The following is an 18,884-nucleotide window of genomic DNA, read 5'->3' on the forward strand; positions in this document are numbered from 1 at the left end:
GTCTACTGCATTGTTCTCGCAAGGTAGCAAGGCATAGACCACGTCGCCATGCTCAATCTCATCTAAAAACCTGGACATAGAAAGCAGATTAGTATTATGGGTTACTGGGGTAGGAGTAAGTCCTTCCCGCCGGGGTGCCAACACAATCTTTTTTCCCTTGATGCTAAGGGAATATGTATTCTTCCGTCCATCATGAATGACACTGCGATCATACTGCCAAGGTCGACCCAACAATATATGACACGCATCCATAGACACAACATCACACCAGGCATTATCAAAATATTTTCTACCAATTGAAAAAGACACCAGGCATCGCCTATCAACTGTTACCTCACTGTCTTTATTTAGCCATGACAACTTGTATGGCTTAGGATGACGGTCCGTCTTCAACTGCAATTTCTGGACAACCTCCTCGGACACTACATTCTCACAACTGCCGCTGTCAATGATCATTTTGCAGACTTTATCTGCAACTGTGCAAGTCGTGTGGAAAATATTGGTTCTCAACCAATCGTCCCCTGAATCGCCCTTGGGGGTAAGTAGACTCTTGCGAACGACCAGAGTCTCATGACCATCTCCATATAGCACATCATCAGTCTCATCATCGTCATACACAGGTTCGCCAATCTCCTCATTCTCGTCTTCCACGTTTTCCTCAATCAACAAATTTTTGCCCTTTTGACTAGCAGGCTTCCTGCAATCAGTCACCCTATGCCCTTGTTCACCACAACGAAAACATCTAATAGTAGGGTTAGAATTACCCTGCGGTGGCTGCTGAGCAGGACGGGACTCTTGAGGGCGAACTGGTCGACTGTTGTGATCGCTCCTGATCACTGGTCTCCTGTTTTGCTGTTTTTCAACAGCAAGTGCACGCTGGTATGCTTCCGAAACACTCCACAATGAATGAAGGCTGAGGACATCTTGCAAGGGCTGGCGTAAACCCCCCAAATATCGCGCCACCATCTGCTCCTCCGTCTCAGATAAATCGTTCCGGGCGACCAATTGGTAAAACTCCTCCGTGTAATCATCGACTGATCGCGCGCCCTGCCTCAACGCATGAAGTCGCTGAAATAAGGTTTGCGTGTAGCCGAAGGGAAGGAAGTGGCCCTTCATCTTCTTTTTCATCTTCTCCCAATCAGTGATCTTGGCTTTGCCCTGTCTTTCTCGTGAACGTCGTAACTGTTCCCACCACGCAGATGCTCTGCCCTTGAGTTTGATGGCGATCAGTTTCACTTTCACACGATCGGGGACTTCCTTATATTCAAAAATACGCTCCACTTCATTAATCCAATCCACGAATCCCTCGGCCTGTAATGTACCAGAAAACTCAGGGAGATCGACCCGAAAACCGAGGTCTCCATGACGCTCCTCCCGACCACGGTACTCCCGGAATCCTGCGCCCCGGAATCCTGCGCGATTGTGATATGGGTTTTCGAAAGTGGAATTTGTATCGTGATCAGAGGCCTCACGATCCTCTAAATCCTGCGCCGCTAGGCGCTGGGTTAATTCTGCGACTTGCCTCTGCAAATCCGCAATCATCACATCCTGAACGCTGCGATCACGGCGTTGGGCTTCCTCATTCGGAACCTGCTCACGACGACCACGACCACGACCTCCAGCCATTGAAACTGGTGAAATTTCCCAAGAAGATGTTGAAGCTCTGATACCAACTGACGCCAGACAGAATAGTGATTATCCTGTAGGCTAGCTCCGACAGACGATTCACAAGAGAAAATTCGCCCAAAAACCAGAGAAAAAAAGTCTCTAGGGTTTAATAAAATATTATAAAATCAATAACTGTCAAAAGCAGTCCACAAGCCGGACTGTTATAGCTAAAAAAATCGTCTTTATTCGAATTTTGCCAAAAATAGCAAAAATCGTATTTATTCGAATTTTGCCAAAAATAGCAAAATCCCGAAAATCACTCTAAATTGAAATTCGAAATAAAATAAGCAATCTCCCAAAAATCCGGTCTAAATCGGATTTAAATTGACTTCCTAATTAACAATCGAAATATTACCATAAATAGTAAAAAATAACTAAATCTAGTGATTCGGAGGGGAAAACGGCAGAATTTGAGGTTGAAAAAAAGGCCACATGGAGCGTAGCTCAATGTGGAGAGCGTGCGCGTCGAAAAGAGCTTTCCGGATTGGGGTCTTATGCGCGATTCTGACACCTGTAGCCAAAGTTATGGCCAAAAGACTGAAACATACTCAAAACGACCCCAATAAGGAACATGTCACAATCAATTCCCGCCTTTGCGCTGATCTGCCAACTCATGGTATCTCAGCGCCATCAACGTGCAATCTGACAGCTCAGCATCATCTGTCTCAGATCCCCCTGCATCACTTATGCTCGTGGGCTGGTTGCCGGGTTTGCAATGGAAAATATAGAACATCTCATTTCCTTTGCAGATGCATTTGGAGCATCCAGGTTAAGGTCTGAAACATTAACTATAAGTATTTGAATAGGACTCTGCCTTCATATTTCATCTCATATTCTTCTTTTCATTACATATGCTATTAACTCACACTAGGAATTAAAGTTGCATCTTTATCTGTTCATGACAAACTTTTTTTCTGTACCTGAAAGTTTCTTTGAAGTAGCTTTCTCCTGACATTCAGCCCACTTAGGGTCTTATAATTAAGCATTGTTTATTTTCAGGGAAGCATGCATTAATTTCAAGGAATTATGCAAGAAAAAGCATGCAGACCGTCTATGGATGGAAGAATTAGCTGCAGTTGAGGCATGCTCATCATCAGAACTGCCATCATTGGGAACATCCGGCATTGTGCTTGCAAATGGAATAAGCATCCCTAATCCGAGTCTCATGTCGAGTTTCCCCATTAATGGTGCATCTAACGGTGATCACGCTTCAAACGAATCTTCAGAAGCATCAAAATCTGACACAACATGTGCTGGAGCTGTGGACAGCAAGAAAGGTATCTCAGAGGCTTATAGCTTTTCCTTGCCTTTCCATCACAGCTTCACAACAACCATGCTTATAGAATACATCCCATTATCATCATCATTTCTGCTGACTCACCTGCACTTGTCTGTATAAATGTGAAGCATTTAACTGATTCCCACTCTGGATACAGTCTTCTTACTTGACATATTGGCAAGGCATCCATAAGTCCTCTCATACTTCACTGAATTTGAATTGTACTTTCGGATTAGAATCTCTTGTTTGCGCTAAATATGAAAGTTGTTTACATTCCAAAAGATAATATTTGGTTCCTATGATGTAAATTCAGATGAGAATTTGCCTGCATCAGATCATACAGCATCATCAACTACCACAAAATATCAAGTTCCAAAGCAATGGCTAAATCAGATGCCTCAGCATTGTATAATTTTCAAGGCCAGCTACCTCAATATCAAGGATATCCCTTCCATCCTATGCAGCCTGTGCCACTTCCATATCCAATGAATATGCAGTGGCCTCCTAATTCGAATCAGAATTCATCCTCCAAGCTAAAGAAGAAATCGTCGAATGGGAAAAAGCTTGATTATTCGGGAGAAGAAAGGGAAGCAGAATCCAGTGGCTCTGACTCTGGAACTGGAAGCGAGTCAGGTTCAGACGTGGAACAGGAAGATAGAAGGCATTCATCACCAGATCCTCCATATAGGAAGAAAAACCATAAGAAGTCATCTAGAACAGTTGTCATTCGTAATATTAACTACATCACTCCGAAGAGGAGAAGCGGAGAGAAAGATCAAGCGTCGGATGGATCTTATTCTGGTGAGGATGATCTGATTGATGCAGATTCCTTAAAACAGAAAGTGGATGATGCAGTCAAGTCACTGAAGGAATCAGGCAAATCAAACTCAAGTAACAACAAAAGAAGAGGCGCAGACAAGAGCCACAACATTGCAGAAAAATCAACCGTTGCTTATTTTGAGAGAGATTCAGATGATCATGAGCTAAACGCATCAGAGGTGGGGAAAAGAAACGGGACCTGGGATGCTCTCCAAAACCTTCTAATGTCTGGTGAAGAAAATGCAAGTGTGAAGGAAATAGAATGGAAGCAAGCTGAGGATGTTCAAGAACATTTCATGGCTAGAAACCTCCATGGTGAAATTTCTGCAACTACTCCTTTGAACTTCGAATCTCAGAAAGTTCCAATTAAACGGACAGGTTTGATTGATTCTTTTGTGGTGACTGAGAGGGATGAGAACAATGAAAATAGGCTCAAGTTGGATGACTTTGTTAATGGAGAGAATTATCTTCCAATCATGAAGAAAGGGGACTGTATAGAAGTGGATTTGTTACCTCCAGAGAGATCGGCTGAATCCGGAAAGAAGCTTGGTGATCCCATATCTGCTTCTGCAAATGAGTCGGCAATAATCAGGTGTGGAGAGGAAGAAGATTGGTTTGTTGGAAATCATCCCATGAACCCCTGACACCACCATTCATCCAATAATCAGATGCTTTTTAATGGCTCTCATATTTTATCTGTTGAGAGTGATCCTCTATATTCTCAGAAGAGTAGGAAAGATGTTGTCGTCGACGATTCTTTCATGGTAGCAGCTCGGCATACAGGTGATGATCGGAATGATTCCCAATGGAAAACAGATATAAGTATGGTTGCAGATCTAACTTCACCTGGCAAACCAGATGGCACAAAAGATGTTTCACAAGACAAGCATAAGATACTTGACGCCGAGCCAATTGACCTTTGCATGGTGCTTGAACGAAACCCTGGGTACGAATCCTCCAGAGACTCCTGGACAGTGGATTATCAAATTGATTTATCATTTACTGAAACAAATAAAAGTGAAGCTAGCAGATGTGATGATGATGAGAAAGCTTCTGCCAATCATAAGAACACCATTGCCAAGCGTAATGAAGTCCAGAGAACAAAAAAGCCAGCCAAAGAAGCAAGGTCTAGAGTTTTAAATGGACCCACAGGGAGAAACAAAGCTGAAAATGTGTCCAAGAGCAAGAAACCATCTCTTATTAGTAGGCTCGTTACTCAGAAGAGCAAGTTGGAGAAGGTAATGGTTAATATATCTTCCAAGTACAAACCAAGTATAAACCCTTTTCCCTTTATTAATTTCTTTATAGCTTCTAATGCTAATATGCTTATCACCAGGAAGAAGAGATGCGGAGGAAGATGGAAGAACAACTGATTGAACGGCAGAAAAGAATTGCGGAGAAAACTGCGGCTTCCGCTGTATCTAAGAAATCACCATTAGCAGAAGGTTCCATAAAGATTGACAAGAACAAAAATAAGTCCACTGCTCAAGCAACCAACAGGAACAGGGAATTTTCTATCAAACCCAGAGCAACTTAAGAAAGAAGCCTCAATAGATCCTTCATCTTATGAACGTTTGAGATATGGCTCCGACCCTTCACATTTTGAGGAGGATTGGATTCAAGTCTGAAATCTCTCGAGCCAAGTGAATTTGCATGGAACATGCACTGCACATCATATCATCCAAAAGTTAGATCCTCATGCACCTCACCCTACACATTGTCAATACTTCGAAGTTACACTTGCAGTTCATTCCACCATTGTTTGTTTTAATTAAGTTATAAGTTTTTTCTATTGTGAATGCCAGTCTTTTTTGTGTTGTAAAACACAGTTTCTTCCGTTTGTAATTTGTACTCCCCATATTTATACTTTAAAAATGTTCGACCTAAATCCATTTTTCTAACACAATTAAAGATAAATCTTAAAATTTTGTGAAATGATATCAACTTTAAATTTATATATTAAATTTTGATTTAATATTTGCACAAACAACTAATCATCTCACTGATTTGATATCATTAAATTAAAAATTTATGTATAAATTTAAATATTTGGCCCATTCAATTAATCTAACTTTTGAGATATTTGTTTGTAAGAAGAAGAAAAAACTTTGAAATATTTGAATCCTTCATACGCGAGCTGTTCGTTCATAAATGAAATGGTTCATTTGGTTTGTTTGCTCAAGATCCAGCATGTGAATTTGAAATTTTTAAAAAGTATAAAAAGTTATTGCTTTAAATTTAAAATATGGTATTTTAAATTGGGTCTGATTGGAGTATTGAATTCGCGGTATTACCGCATAGGACAAAGAGAAAGTCAGCAAAATGATTTCCCACGCATTAGAAAGGTTAGATTATGCATTGTTTTAAGTTTTAATTGATTTTTTTCCTTTGAAAAATGTTAATTATGTTTTCCTTTAAATATCACGTTATTGTAGGAAAAGAGAGAATCTAGGAGCCTTATCACTTTGGCCTTTGCTTGGTGGCTTGCTAATTAATTAGATCGGCACCCTTCCAAATAAAAATTCCAAGAATTTTGGTTAGTTCAAGATTTGCGAATTTGGGATTTTTATTTGATATAGAAAAGAAAAGCTTAGGCCTTTTCCCCCCTTTTTGTATGCAGAAAGTTCTATCTTTTCGTTCCTTGCCTTTCCAAAGACAGATAATTGTTATAATTCTTGCGTTAGATCTGGAATGAATTTTCTTCAACCTGTTGTTCAGATAATGTGTAGGAGAAGATTAGAGGAAACGATGCTGAGAAATTTGTTTGTCTTTAATATCGTTTAAGATGCTATATTACTGTAAATTCTGAACCCAAATTTAGTGCTTTAGTACGGTTGTGTTTAGTTACGGTGATTGCATTGAAGAATTATAATTGTTGATTCTCTTTATGGATGAGATTTGGGCAGGGTGGTTGTTGGTTTTATGATCATAGACTATATGCTTCTTTCAAGAGCAGCTGAAATGTTTGATGAAATGACAAATGTTTGATGAAGTGACAAATGTTGTAACTGTGATTTACACACTCCATACAAAGTCGATGGATTCAACTTAAACTTTGACTCCAGCTTGAAAATCAATATACTAATTATTAAAAATTTCGAGTTATTCGATTTGTAAAAACAACTGGATTTGAACTTAAAAGTTTTTTCAAGACGAATTGAGTTTATGAAATTACAATTCGAGTCAGCCGAAAAAATTGGTTAGTTTCACTATGCCTAGCTTCATGGTGTCAAGCAAAATATGAGTTTGTAGAAGTATCAATATTGCATATTGGTTTGTTTCAAGGAATAGATTCTGGGATCAGTGTGCTGGTTTATCTCTGTTAAGCTTGAGTGTAACGATTTCCCACTATAAATCGGATGACAAACTGGTTTATAATATAACATGGCGTTCTGCCATTTGCTTATTACAGGCGACTGTTGGTAATGATGGAAAAAAAGCTATTGTGTTTATGATGAGGACATTGCAACTGGTTTGGGTGTGGGTTCATTTCTATTCCTTCTTCTTAGTCAAATGCTAATAATGGTGGCTAGCCGATGCTTATGTTGTGGGAAGGCCATGAGACCAAGTGGATCTTGGGCATGGGCAGTTGTCCTATTCATCACCTGTTGGTATGTTTTTAGTTACAATAATTTAAACAATCTCGTCTTCATGGTCAAAAACGCGACTCGAACAACCTTGTCAATGACTGCATTTTACTGCTTTCTGTTAATTTCCTATCATCTAAATGTTGTGCTGCATCGGTATTTCAGGGTGTTCTTTTTCATTGCGGAAGCTTGCTTGCTGGCAGGGTCCGGGCGGAATGCTTATCACACCAAGTACAAGAACCTCTTAAACAATCCTCCTTCATGCTAGACGCTGAGAAAGGGTGTCTTTGTCTCTGTGGCTGCATTTGTTTTCCTAACAGCCATTGTCTCTGAGCTTTACTATGTGAGTTATTCGAAGGCGGATGATGCAACAATCAACTACCGCAAAGACACCGGAGCGAGGATGGGAAACATATAGACGGATGTGCTCGGGTATCGTTGTAAGGTTTCTGAATTTTGTATTCAGTGTTAATTGACCTTAATGTTTTTGCAGTAGACAAGTTGGGTGACAATGTGTAATTTGAGTATCCGTATATCTTAACCATGGACATGGACATGGACATGGACTTGTGTGTTTCCCACTTTACATTATAGGTTTCTGTCTAATCATTTTGATTGAGTAATGCATTAGTGGCATTTGATAGAGTATTTTTCAGTAATATATAGTAATCTCCATGGCAACTTAAGGGAAAAAAAAGTAGAGAGAGTCAGTTGAAACTGGAGACTGTCCATAAATAATTTTGCAGGTGATGTACGAGGAAATATGAAAATGACTTGTTTTTAGAATTTAAAAGTATGACGCGAAGCCGACCAATCATGAAACCGACGTGAAACAAACTCCTTTCATTTTTATGAAGACACCCATATTATCAGTTTTCTTACAAGTAGAAATTTCTTGATTCAGTCATGCAAAACATATTAAAAAGGCAACCTAAAATTTAATCTAATCTACCCTTGTACATATTCAGTTCATAGTACAAAATTCCGTTTATGTGGTGAAATAATAATTGCTACTTGTGCAGCTGCACAAAGCAATGAAACGTCAGATCGTATTGAAACAAAGATTTCGGTGCCTAATAAAATACTAATAAACATTAATTAACTCCACAAGCACATTGTTTTCGACAGCCTAAGTGACAAAGAAACTAATGCATGAAACAGCTTTACAACTAGAACAGTGTCAGGACAAAGAAAATATAATGATTCAGAACAAGTGGTCATAAATTATGAAGAAACGAATCCATGTAAATATTACTTGTATTCAGATATCCAGAAGTATGCACATCCAAAAGAATCTTCAATCAAATTCAGTTTACTCAGCATAGTTGGGAGACACCCCATCACATCTCCCTCTTATTCCTTTCATAACTTAATCAAGAACAACCCTAACAAAAAATACACATTCATATATATACATATATATACATATAAGAGGTAGAGTACTAAATGTACACCGTCACCCTGAAGCTGAATTTGAAAAATGGCAGCTTCCTCATTGTTTATCAGTTACAAGTTGAAAGGGGAGACTACATAATTAATGATCAATATAAAAGAAATAGACACCAAAAGAAGGGGGGGGTGGAGGGGGGAAGTTCTTCATCAAATAAGAAAACCTAAATCAAGAAAAAAAAAAAGCTGTAGAGAATGGATATATGGTTAAAAGACCTTGTTCATGGTTTGATCTCATAATCATCCCATGGCATGTTGAGATCAGTAGAGACAAGTGCATCGATATCATCCAAATTCCAGTAGTTTGCTATGTCCATGTCGCTGCTTGTGATAGGTACTTCCCATGTGAGTGAAACAGTGGCACTTGGGGTTGGCATGGTGATGGTTGGATCCTCCATTGTTTCACCTGTGTAGTTATAGATACTTGAAGATTGAAATGAGATCGATATTGAAGATGGGGTTGTCTCAAAAGAACATGGGTTTAAACTTGAAAATGGAAACTGTAAGCCTCGAGTTTGAGGCAAAGATGGGCCTGTTGAAGTTGAGCCCAGAAACACACCATTGAAACTTGTGCTGTCCAAGTTGCTGCAATTGATGGGATTCTGCGGCAACGATGAAGATGGTGGAACTGAACGGCCCATCACCTGAAATTGCGTACTCGATGTGTTGTTTCGATCAGCAAGTGGAAGCTGAAGATCCTGCCTTTGTTGCTGTGATCTTTGAATAGCGCCCATGAAGTTATTGAGCCTATTGTTAACTCGAGAAGCTCTCGAGCTTTTGATGGCAATTTTAGCTGTGCTAGTGCAAGCAGTGGCGGCAGCGAAAGCTACGTTGCTATTCGATGTCTTAAGCCGCTTGTTTTTGCGGCCACCACCGACAGGAACATTGCGGAGGGTGCCACCTTTAGTCCAGTGTCGTTTACAAGCCTTGCAGAAATACCTAGGCTGAGACTTGTTGTAGTTGTTGTAATAACAGAACTTTGTGTTGGTAGAATCACATCTGGGGCACTTGAGTGGCTCAGATTGCTGCTGGTGCTGTGGATGTTGTCTCTTCATTGCTTTAGGCAACTCCAGAGTTTGAGCCTGCAACAAAGATTGACTCCATCCTACACCACCACTGGAAACTTCTTTAGAACTCAGCCCCATACTACAACAGAAGAATTGATGATTGATGAGGTGAAAACTGGAAAAAGTAAATGAAAATCTAGCCTTTTGAAACTGTTCCTTATAAGCCAAACAGGGTTATGTTTTGAATATATTGGATATGGAAGGAAATTCCCTGGAAGGTGATGATAAATGAGCATGCTTTGAGCCTCTCTCTCTCTCTCTCTAAAATCCAAGCTCTCTCTTCAATATATGCCACCCTATACTAACTATTATATCTAATCTAAAGGGAAAATAATGATAAAATAAAATTGTAATAATTATAATAAGATAAAAATATAAATCTAATTTATAAATGTACAAGCAATCGTCCTCTTGCTCTCTCCAAATAATCTTTATAGTACAAAATGAGAATTCATTGGTCCTCAAGGTGAAGGTGGGGTTGATGACACGTGGGATTGCCTGGACCCTTGATAGTGGAGTGACTGTATCTATGGGCTCAAGGCTGTAAAGTGAAGGTAGACAGAGAGCCTCATGCTTATACGTATACCTTTGAGAAACAGTAAACTAAGTTATTCAAGTTTTACATAATTTCTTCCTTAGTCCTTAGTAATTGCGAAATTTTATTTTTTATAAATTATTATTTTTTGATAATTCTGATTTATTACCCAAGAAAGCATAAGGATGCTACAACATACAGAGTACAATAAACAACAGATATATAAGCCAAACACAGGTAGGCATGGCTACTAAACCCAGCAGAAACAATAGGAAAGAAACATGCAGCTAAGCAATATCCAAACGAGCACAGAGAGCAGCATTACACTCGTCAGATCTACAAATGGTACTTCTCTCCAACCGAATCCGAATAACAGCTTTGATATCCTGCAGCAGCGCATCCACTGATCGAGCACTACCTCCATAGAGCCTGCAATTCCGTTCCTTCCAAATGCTATAAACATGACCCGCCCAAGCAAGTCGGAACACTCTCGCAATGAGAGACTTGCCCTTGAAACAATAGGTCGCCCAAGATAACTCACTTTCCCAGCTACAAGCCCCTCGATACACACCACATAAAGCGAGTATTGCCCCCCATAGGTCCTTTGCAAAATTGCAGCCAAAGAACATATGGTCTCTACACTCAGGCTCAATACCACACATAAGACATTTAACATCCACGATACTTAGGCCCATTCTTAAAAGCCAAACCCGAGTAGGGAGACGATCAAGAATGGCCATCCACACAATGATGTTGTGTTTAGGAATACGCCCAGGAAACCACACTAGATACTGCCAAGAAACTTTGGGAAAGATGATACGCAAGTTATCCCGAATGCTTCTTACACTCAGATTGTGAATCGGGCCAGTAAAGAGGTGAAGAACACTTGGTCTTACTCTCAATATGTATCTGAACGACCAACTAACATTTGTGGGAATGCTCATCTGCCAGAAATCTGCACTCCCAATCACGTAGGCATGTATCCAGGCCACCCAAAGAGAGCCTTCATTAGCCAAAAGTTTCTTGATAAGAAAAACGGCGCAAGCTTTATTCCATTCCCCATAGCTTGAACCCCCAAGCCTCCTTCAGCTTTAGCAGCACAGATCTTCTTCCAACTGATACGAGCGCCTTTAGCAGGCACGTCGGATCCTTTCCAGAAGAATCTGGAGCATAATTGCTCGATGGAAAGAATAACCTTCTTGGGCAGAATGAGCTGCCTACACCAGAAACTTGCCATGCTGAAAAGAACAGCTCTGATAAGTTGGATTCTCCCAGCAAAGCTAAGGTGTTTGTTGGCCCACGAGTTCAACTTTGCCCGAATCTTATCGATTAAACTACGACAATCTTTCACTGAGAGCTTCTTGGTAACCAATTGAACACCCAGATAACGAACTGGGAGGCTGCCCAGCTTAAATCCTGTCAAATCCTGAATGGCAGCACATTGGTCTATACGAACACCAGCATGGAACATTTCACATTTACTAGCGTTAAGTTTTAACCCAGACATGGTATAGAAAAGCTCTAGAACAACGTGAACACTAATTACAGACTCAAGAGAACCTTTGCAGAATATAAGCAAATCATATGCGAAGCAAAGGTGAGTGAGGCCGACTTTCCTGCATTTAGGATGGAAGTTGAACACTCTCTTCTCAGCAGCTAAATTAAGGAGGCTAGATAATACATTCATAGCTAAGACAAAAACTTAGGGTGAAAGGGGATCACCCTGTCGGACACCCCGAGCACTTTTGAAGTAGCCTACCAAAGTACCATTGAACACAATAGAATAACTAGGATTGGAAATACAAGCCCAGATCCAACCAATGAACTTCTCGGGTAAACCAAGTGCATGCAAAACAACTTTCACAAAATCCCAGCTTAAAGAGTCGAAAGCCTTTTGTAGATCAATCTTAAGAGCACATCTCGGAGAAGCTTTCTTTCTAGAGTAACCCCTAACAAGTTCTTGTGTAAGTAATGTATTATCAATTATGCTTCTTCTTTTCACAAAGGCAGATTGATTTAATGCAATCATACTAGGAAAAACAACAGACAGCCGATTCACTAAGATTCTAGTTGCAGTCTTATAAATGACAGAACAGCAAAATATAGGCCTATAGTCCTTAACCAGACTCGGATTAGGGACTTTAGGAACAAGCACAACAGCTGTAGCATTGAAGGAAGGGAGCATGAAAGAGGAAGTGAAGAAATACCTGATAGCTGCCAAGAAATCATTTCCAACAATATGCCAGGTTTTTTTGAAAAAGAACGAGTTATAACCGTTAGGTCCAGGGGATTTATTATTGCCTTGACCCCAAATAGCATCCTTGATCTCCACATCAGAGAACTGTCTAGTTAATGCCTCGGCAGCACCCTCAGGTAGAGAATAGCCAAGCAACTCTCTGATAGTGTTGACATTACAACAATTGACCTTCGGATCAACCACCCCCAATTACTTTCGAAAGAAATTTATAGCCTCTCTGGACATATCCTCAAAAGAGTTGAGTCTAACACCATCTTGGCTATAAAGGACCCTAATGGTATTGTTCATCCTTTTGCTAGCAACCATGGAGTGGAAAAATCGAGTACTTTGGTCCCCCTCTCTAATCCAGTCTGCCTTTGCTTTCTGTTTGTAGAAAAGAAGCTCCATCTGCTCAAGGGCTTTCAACTCCTCCTCAATCTTCAGCTCATCTATAATGAGATTGCCAACAGTAGTAGCATCTAGATTTGCAAGCTGGATGGACCTCAACTCTTCCCTCTTCCTCAGAACTTGCACGGAAATGGCAAGAAGAGAAGCTCTATTAAGGTCCTTGAGGCATTTCTTTAATCTTTTTAACTTCAAGAAAAGGACCTGGGCTAGATTTCCAGTAGCTGGGGCTTGCCACGAATCCCTAACAATGGACAAAAAAATAGGGTGCATAACCCAGAAGTTAAAGAACTTGAAGGGCTTTGGCATAGCGATAGCAGCTTCCTTATGCAACCAGACAAAAGCAGGACAATGGTTTGACTCCCCAGGAGCTTGAAATTCCACCTCAGAGGATGGAAACGTCTCGGCCCAGCTATGATTAACAAGGACACAGTCAAATTTGCGAGCAAGGAAAGAGCCATGCTGCTTATTGGACCACGTGAACAGAGGGCCTATGAAAAGATGATCAAAAACCCTAATGTCCTCAACACACATTTGAAACTCAGCTACATCACTATTGGCATACGAACTAATAGGGTTAGAGCTTTCTTCGTCCTTTAAGACAACATTGAAATCGCCCCCAATCAGCCAGGCTACATTTCCCACCAATCTGTCCATACTAACAAGCTGAGCCCAAAGATGCCTGCGAGCAACACCATCGTTAGAGCCATAAACCGCAGAAATGAAAAAAGGCTTATCATTGTAACTGCCTTTGAGAGTAATGCATTGCTCAAAGATGGAACAAATAGAGCAGTCCAGATTTTCCTGCCATAAAATCCAAATTCGACCATTCTCAACATGGCCATAATTGCAACAAAAATTCCAACCCTGGAACTTTTTAGACAAGATCTCCCCCGCATTTATCTCCTTAACCCTCGTTTCCAAGAGACAAAAAATATTAATATGAAGCCTGGAAGCCCACTTCAGCATAATGCTCTGCTTTAGGGGATTGTTGAATCCCCTAACATTCCAGAAACAGACTAACATGACAAAGTTGTAGAGGAGGAGGGACCACCCCGGTCCTCAATAATTTTAACCTTCTCCAACTGATCATTCTTTTTAAGCTTCATATCTTGCACAACTTTTGCAAGTCCCAAAGCAGCCCCTCTCTGCTTCTTACCAGAGTCAACAAGAGGGACGCCAACCAAACTGTTAGGGTCAATCGAACTAAGAACATCAAATTTATTCTTGGACCCTCCACCCCTAGCTTTATCTTTGGCAGGCATGCCTCTACCTCTATTCACATAAGGATCAATGACTAGAGCAGGATGCTCAATCTGCTTTGAACTTTGATCAGCTAGTGCCTTATTATTATGAGTTAAAGTAGTAACCAAATTTCCAGTAAGAGTCTCATTTGGCACTACACTAGCAATTGGATCCCCATTATGAGCCCCATCAACCTCTAAAATAGCAGCAGAAGTCAGATTAGTAGAATTTCCAATCGGACATATCTTAATACTAGAGAAATCAGGTAGTCCATTAACTGAGGGAAGATTCAAGCAAACTGGAGCAGCCAAACTACCTCCCTTAGAACTCATCACAGAGGCAGATTTAACACCCTTAGATGAGTCCTTTACCCTCCAAACCTGTTCAACTTTCTTCCCTTGAGTGCATAACTTCGCCAAATGACCAAATCGATGACAGTCTGCACAATAGTTAGGCATCCAAGGCACAGAGACTCTAACCTTAGCTATTGAATCATCACATAACATCACATCTATAAAATCTGGGATCTGCGAACCAGCCAAGATTTCAACACAAACTCGTGCATATTCCAATCTATCTCTTCTAGCCGTGATCGAATCCATGTGGAGTGGTTTCCCAATTGCACTAGCTACATAGTTTAGCCCTTTCTTCGAAAATAACTCCAGTGGCACGTTATACAGATGGATCCAAACAGGCATACAATGTAAATCAAAGCTCAATTCCTTCAAATTAGGTTCCCACTTCCTAAGACAAATTGATTTATGTTGAACATGCCATGGATCGTTCTCTAAAACCCAGTCCCTAGCCAAAGAACTAACAAATGAGAAGACAAAAAGATTTGGTCCAGCTAAACTTACTTTCACCAGAGACTGTTTTCCCCATAGCAGACCCACAGTCTTCTTAATAGAAGCGGCGCTGAACCGATGAATTGGCCAACCATGGCGTTTCTCCACTCCAAAATACCCTTCTCAAACACAAATCGAGGAGGTTTAACTACACAATAACCCTCGGTCGTTGAAGGAGGGAAGAAGCTCAGTTCTTGCTCATTCCTTGCCGAGAAGAGTTTCCTCCAATCCGAAACACCTTCAGCCGCCATAACCTAGCAAAAACCCCAAGAAAGAATTTGAAATTACAGAAGAAAGCAAGAATCAAAGCAAATCGAAGAAGATGGCCCGTCTTCAATCGCTATTAGCCCAGCTAATATGCACCGAGAGAGAAGAGCTTAACGTACGCCGTCTTCATTTTTTTTCATTAATTATTTATTTTATTAATACTATTTATCATGATATTTTATCTATATTTATTTTATTCAAAAATTTTATGTTATTAATATATGTGTCTATTCTTAAAAAACATTTATAAATCCGTGCTTACCAATATATACATATAACATATATAATTATAACATCCTAGTTGCAACCCTAAAATAATCCCATCCAAAAGAATAGATAATTTATAAAAAAGAGTGGTCATGCATGCTGCAAATTGCAATAGTATGCTGTCATGAAATTAGAATGTTTTAAAAGTTTGGGGACCAATATAGAATGAATGTCAAAGTTTGAGAATGAAATTGAACTGTTTAAAAAGTTTGGGGACCAATATAGAATAAATGTCAAAGTTTGAGAATGAAATTGAAATGTTTAAAAGTTTAAGGACTAATTTATAATAATAATCATAGTTTAGGGATGAAATTTTTTTTTAAAAGTGTAGGTACCAATCTAGAATGAAGAGCATACTTGGAGGACATGTGATGTAATTAACTCTTTTTTAATTTTACACATATTTAATATATTTGATGAATGAAAATAAAAATGTGAGATTAACTCTTTATTTTTTTAATAAATATATTCTTATTTTTTATTATTAATCTTAATATTTAATTTCACTCATTTAACAATTTTAAATCTATATAAAATTAATGAGATGTTTTCTTTTTATTTGTGTGTGTGTAAGAGAGAGAGAGAAATGAAGAGAGGCCAATCAGTATGGAGTTAAAACGAGTTGGCACCACGTGATGAGTGGAGTGGTAGGTGATGCACAGCCCTAGAGGTTTGTGATGACCCTAACTCCTAGAGCCATATGCATGTGATTGCAAAACTTGTGGGATCACTCATGTGTGACTCATCGGCTCCAAGTTGTCTACAAATTCCCCTGTATTATTGCTTGCTACAGCCAGCGTTAAAGTGTCATTCGATTTTACAGTTCAATAAACACTGCAAAATATAAAGTGCTGAATAATAAACAAATACAGTACTGGTTTGGTTTGGTTTGGTATAGAATTTTTCAAATTTAATTATGTTACATAAATGTATTTTCTAGTTATTAAAAAAACCATAATTTCCCTATTATTTTTAATATGTTTAGTTTTTATTTACTTTTTAATTTAATATTCAAACTTTATTCAATTAAACACTCAAAATTTAATTTGGTATTTAACTTCTTATCCAATTAGTTATTTAGTTCGACTTTTTGTTTCAAATTGGTAATTGAAATTGGATTCATGATTCAAATTACCTCAAATAAGTCATTTGGCGTGAGTGTTGATTTGAATTAAGAAATTAAATTCAAGTATCAATTTGAATAAAAAAATAAGTTCAAAAACATAATTGTTCCAAAAAGAATTTTGAAATTAAGTTCAGAATACTAATTAGGGATAATAGTTCAGAATGTGAATTCATATTTTTTTTAATAAAAAATATGTGTTTACTTTTAGGGGCGTTTGGATGGGGGAATGTGGGATTCCCCCGGGAATGGAATCCACATTCTCCCGTTTGGTTTGGCCGGGAATGTTATTATCGGTAATGTTTTATTACCAATAGTAGATTTTTTAGGTATATTACTAGAAATGTCATTACCTCCCTTCCCTTAAAAATTGTAACATTACCTGCGTTTTGGACTAAAATGCCCTTAAATTTTTATTTTTTTTAAATATCCTTATTCTATTATTGAATAATAAAAATTCTACGAATGTTAAATTACAAATTTATTCTTAAACTATTTTAGATTTACAAAAAAAATCTATAATTAAAATTTTATATGAAGTTCAGGGGTTAAAATAAAATTTTACCCTTTCATTAAACATTTTTTATATTTTTAATTTTGTAAAAAAATGTTATATAAATTTATGAATTTAAATTTTTTAAAGAAAATATATAAATATTTTCCAACTTGTAATATTATACAAATATATAATAAGGATAATTTGGTCAAATATACATTCTAATAATCTTTTATTCCTTTAACCAAACACGATAATCTTACATTCCTGCTAAACCAACCAAACACAAAATACAACATTCCAGTAATCCTATTCCCTGGTAATCTTTTATTCTCACTGGTAATCTTACTTTCCCATTGATAATCTTACATTCTGTGAACCAAACGCACCCTTAAAGATAATCGAACCTTGATTTCAGATGTGATTTAAAATTTAAAATTTAATTTTTTATAATTTCATGTGTCCAACAAATAATAATAATAAACTTAGATAGTAATGTCAGAATGTTCCCTAAAAAAGATTGATTTGAGAATTTAGATAGATTTATGAATTAAGGTTGAGATTTGAATAATTCTAAATATACTAAATCAATATCATCAGTCAATAATGCACCACACCACAAACATAATATGAAAGTCCATATATAAATTGTTAGAATATTAATACCTCAATGAAACAAATAGTCGAGTATTTTAATTAGGATTAAATGTCCCATTGTCCCATGAACTATACCATTTGTACCCCTAAAATATTTTTCGGGATGTTTTACCCTTCAACTATAAATCGTTACCATGTTTGCCCCAAACCGTTAAAAATAAAATTCACAGACCAATCAGAACGCGCCACATCAACACTTAATTTTATTTTTATTTTTTAAAATTGAATAAATAAAAATAGATTAAATAAATAAACAATATAAATAATATTTTAATTATTAAAATAATATCAAACCTTTCTCTCACCTCTCCCTCACCCTCACTTACTACCCTCATCGTTTTCTTTCCTCCATTACCAACCAACTTCGTCCCTCCCACCAGAATCACCATAGACCACATAATAAATATTAATATCTCTTCCTCCGACCCTTCCACCGGAATCAACTATAAAGGTGAAGGATAAGATCCATGATGGCGAACACAATGATCCTTCTGTAACACCTCGATTCTTGAGTTAGTAGTTTCGTGTAAACTCGAATGGGTTTTAAATGGTCTAAGGAAACCATTTATGAGTTTTGGACTAAAGTATAATTGTTTTGATTTGGGTTTGAGCCCAATAATACTTAAAAAGGGTACTTTTAAGTTGTGCATCAAATGTGGAGGACTAATAGTGCAATTTTCCCCTAAATTATTTTAAAGGTTGAAAACCTTTAATTGCCATGAGATCATACAAGCAAAGTTTTCTTTTTTCTTTACCATCCTCTTGTTTTCTTCTTCCTCTATTTTCTTCTCTCCTTTGGTTTTCAAAAAGTTAAAAGTGGAAGCTTGTTGCTCAACTATTCCACACCTAAATTGTGAAGGTAAGGATTGAAATTACCTCCTTTAAAACTTCAAAAATGAGTTCTCAACCTTGAGATTTGGTTATGGTGGCCAAGTTTGG

At 38.2% G+C, this 18,884-nt stretch overlaps 5 protein-coding genes and 1 pseudogene across 6 annotated transcripts; 3 read left to right on the forward strand and 3 right to left on the reverse strand.

Annotated features, from left to right (window-relative positions):
• The first annotated feature begins 2,347 nt into the window (after positions 1–2,347).
• LOC120194808 (COP1-interacting protein 7-like) lies at positions 2,348–4,438 on the forward strand. Of its 2 annotated transcripts, none has more exons than XM_039197001.1 (3): positions 2,348–2,442; positions 2,668–2,945; positions 3,261–4,438. In XM_039197001.1, the coding sequence occupies exon 3, from the start codon at positions 3,328–3,330 to the stop codon at positions 4,408–4,410; it is 1,083 nt and encodes a 360-aa protein (XP_039052932.1). In that variant the 5' UTR covers positions 2,348–2,442; positions 2,668–2,945; positions 3,261–3,327; the 3' UTR covers positions 4,411–4,438. The 2 variants fall into 2 exon arrangements, with proteins under 2 accessions (XP_039052932.1, XP_039052931.1); XM_039197000.1 differs by having other exon boundaries at positions 3,282–4,438.
• LOC120194810 (COP1-interacting protein 7-like) lies at positions 4,420–5,318 on the forward strand. The gene is made up of 2 exons (XM_039197003.1): positions 4,420–5,004; positions 5,103–5,318. The coding sequence occupies exons 1-2, from the start codon at positions 4,435–4,437 to the stop codon at positions 5,301–5,303; spliced, it is 771 nt and encodes a 256-aa protein (XP_039052934.1). The 5' UTR covers positions 4,420–4,434; the 3' UTR covers positions 5,304–5,318.
• Positions 5,319–7,195: 1,877 nt separating this feature from the next.
• On the forward strand, positions 7,196–7,860 carry LOC120194795 (annotated as a pseudogene).
• Positions 7,861–8,977: 1,117 nt separating this feature from the next.
• On the reverse strand, positions 8,978–9,962 carry LOC120194809 (dof zinc finger protein DOF1.4-like). Its single transcript, XM_039197002.1, has one exon. The coding sequence runs from the start codon at positions 9,945–9,947 to the stop codon at positions 9,024–9,026; it is 924 nt and encodes a 307-aa protein (XP_039052933.1). The 5' UTR covers positions 9,948–9,962; the 3' UTR covers positions 8,978–9,023.
• Positions 9,963–10,691: 729 nt separating this feature from the next.
• Positions 10,692–11,348, reverse strand: LOC120194796. Its single transcript, XM_039196993.1, has one exon. The coding sequence runs from the start codon at positions 11,346–11,348 to the stop codon at positions 10,692–10,694; it is 657 nt and encodes a 218-aa protein (XP_039052924.1).
• A 23-nt stretch (positions 11,349–11,371) lies between these two features.
• LOC120194797 lies at positions 11,372–12,091 on the reverse strand. Its single transcript, XM_039196995.1, has one exon. The coding sequence runs from the start codon at positions 12,089–12,091 to the stop codon at positions 11,372–11,374; it is 720 nt and encodes a 239-aa protein (XP_039052926.1).
• Positions 12,092–18,884: the final 6,793 nt, after the last annotated feature.

Source organism: Hibiscus syriacus, unplaced genomic scaffold (assembly GCF_006381635.1).
Source record: "Hibiscus syriacus cultivar Baekdansim isolate YM2019G1 unplaced genomic scaffold, ASM638163v2 tig00117001_pilon, whole genome shotgun sequence".
Lineage (NCBI taxonomy): Eukaryota > Viridiplantae > Streptophyta > Magnoliopsida > Malvales > Malvaceae > Hibiscus > Hibiscus syriacus.

What these genes read in the sequence shown, in the direction of transcription:
- LOC120194808 (XM_039197000.1), top strand. Translation starts at nt 2,917, where the DNA reads ATGTGCTGGAGCTGTGGACAGCAAGAAAG. An exon ending in AGCTGTGGACAGCAAGAAAG is followed by an intron (nt 2,946 to 3,281) that starts GTATCTCAGAGG and finishes TGCCTGCATCAG; the next exon opens with ATCATACAGCATCATCAACT.
- LOC120194810 (XM_039197003.1), top strand. Translation starts at nt 4,435, where the DNA reads ATGCTTTTTAATGGCTCTCATATTTTATCTGTTGAGAGTGATCCTCTA. An exon ending in AGAAGAGCAAGTTGGAGAAG is followed by an intron (nt 5,005 to 5,102) that starts GTAATGGTTAAT and finishes GCTTATCACCAG; the next exon opens with GAAGAAGAGATGCGGAGGAA.
- LOC120194809 (XM_039197002.1), bottom strand. Translation starts at nt 9,947, where the DNA reads ATGGGGCTGAGTTCTAAAGAAGTTTCCAGTGGTGGTGTAGGATGGAGT.
- LOC120194796 (XM_039196993.1), bottom strand. Translation starts at nt 11,348, where the DNA reads ATGAGCATTCCCACAAATGTTAGTTGGTCGTTCAGATACATATTGAGA.
- LOC120194797 (XM_039196995.1), bottom strand. Translation starts at nt 12,091, where the DNA reads ATGAATGTATTATCTAGCCTCCTTAATTTAGCTGCTGAGAAGAGAGTG.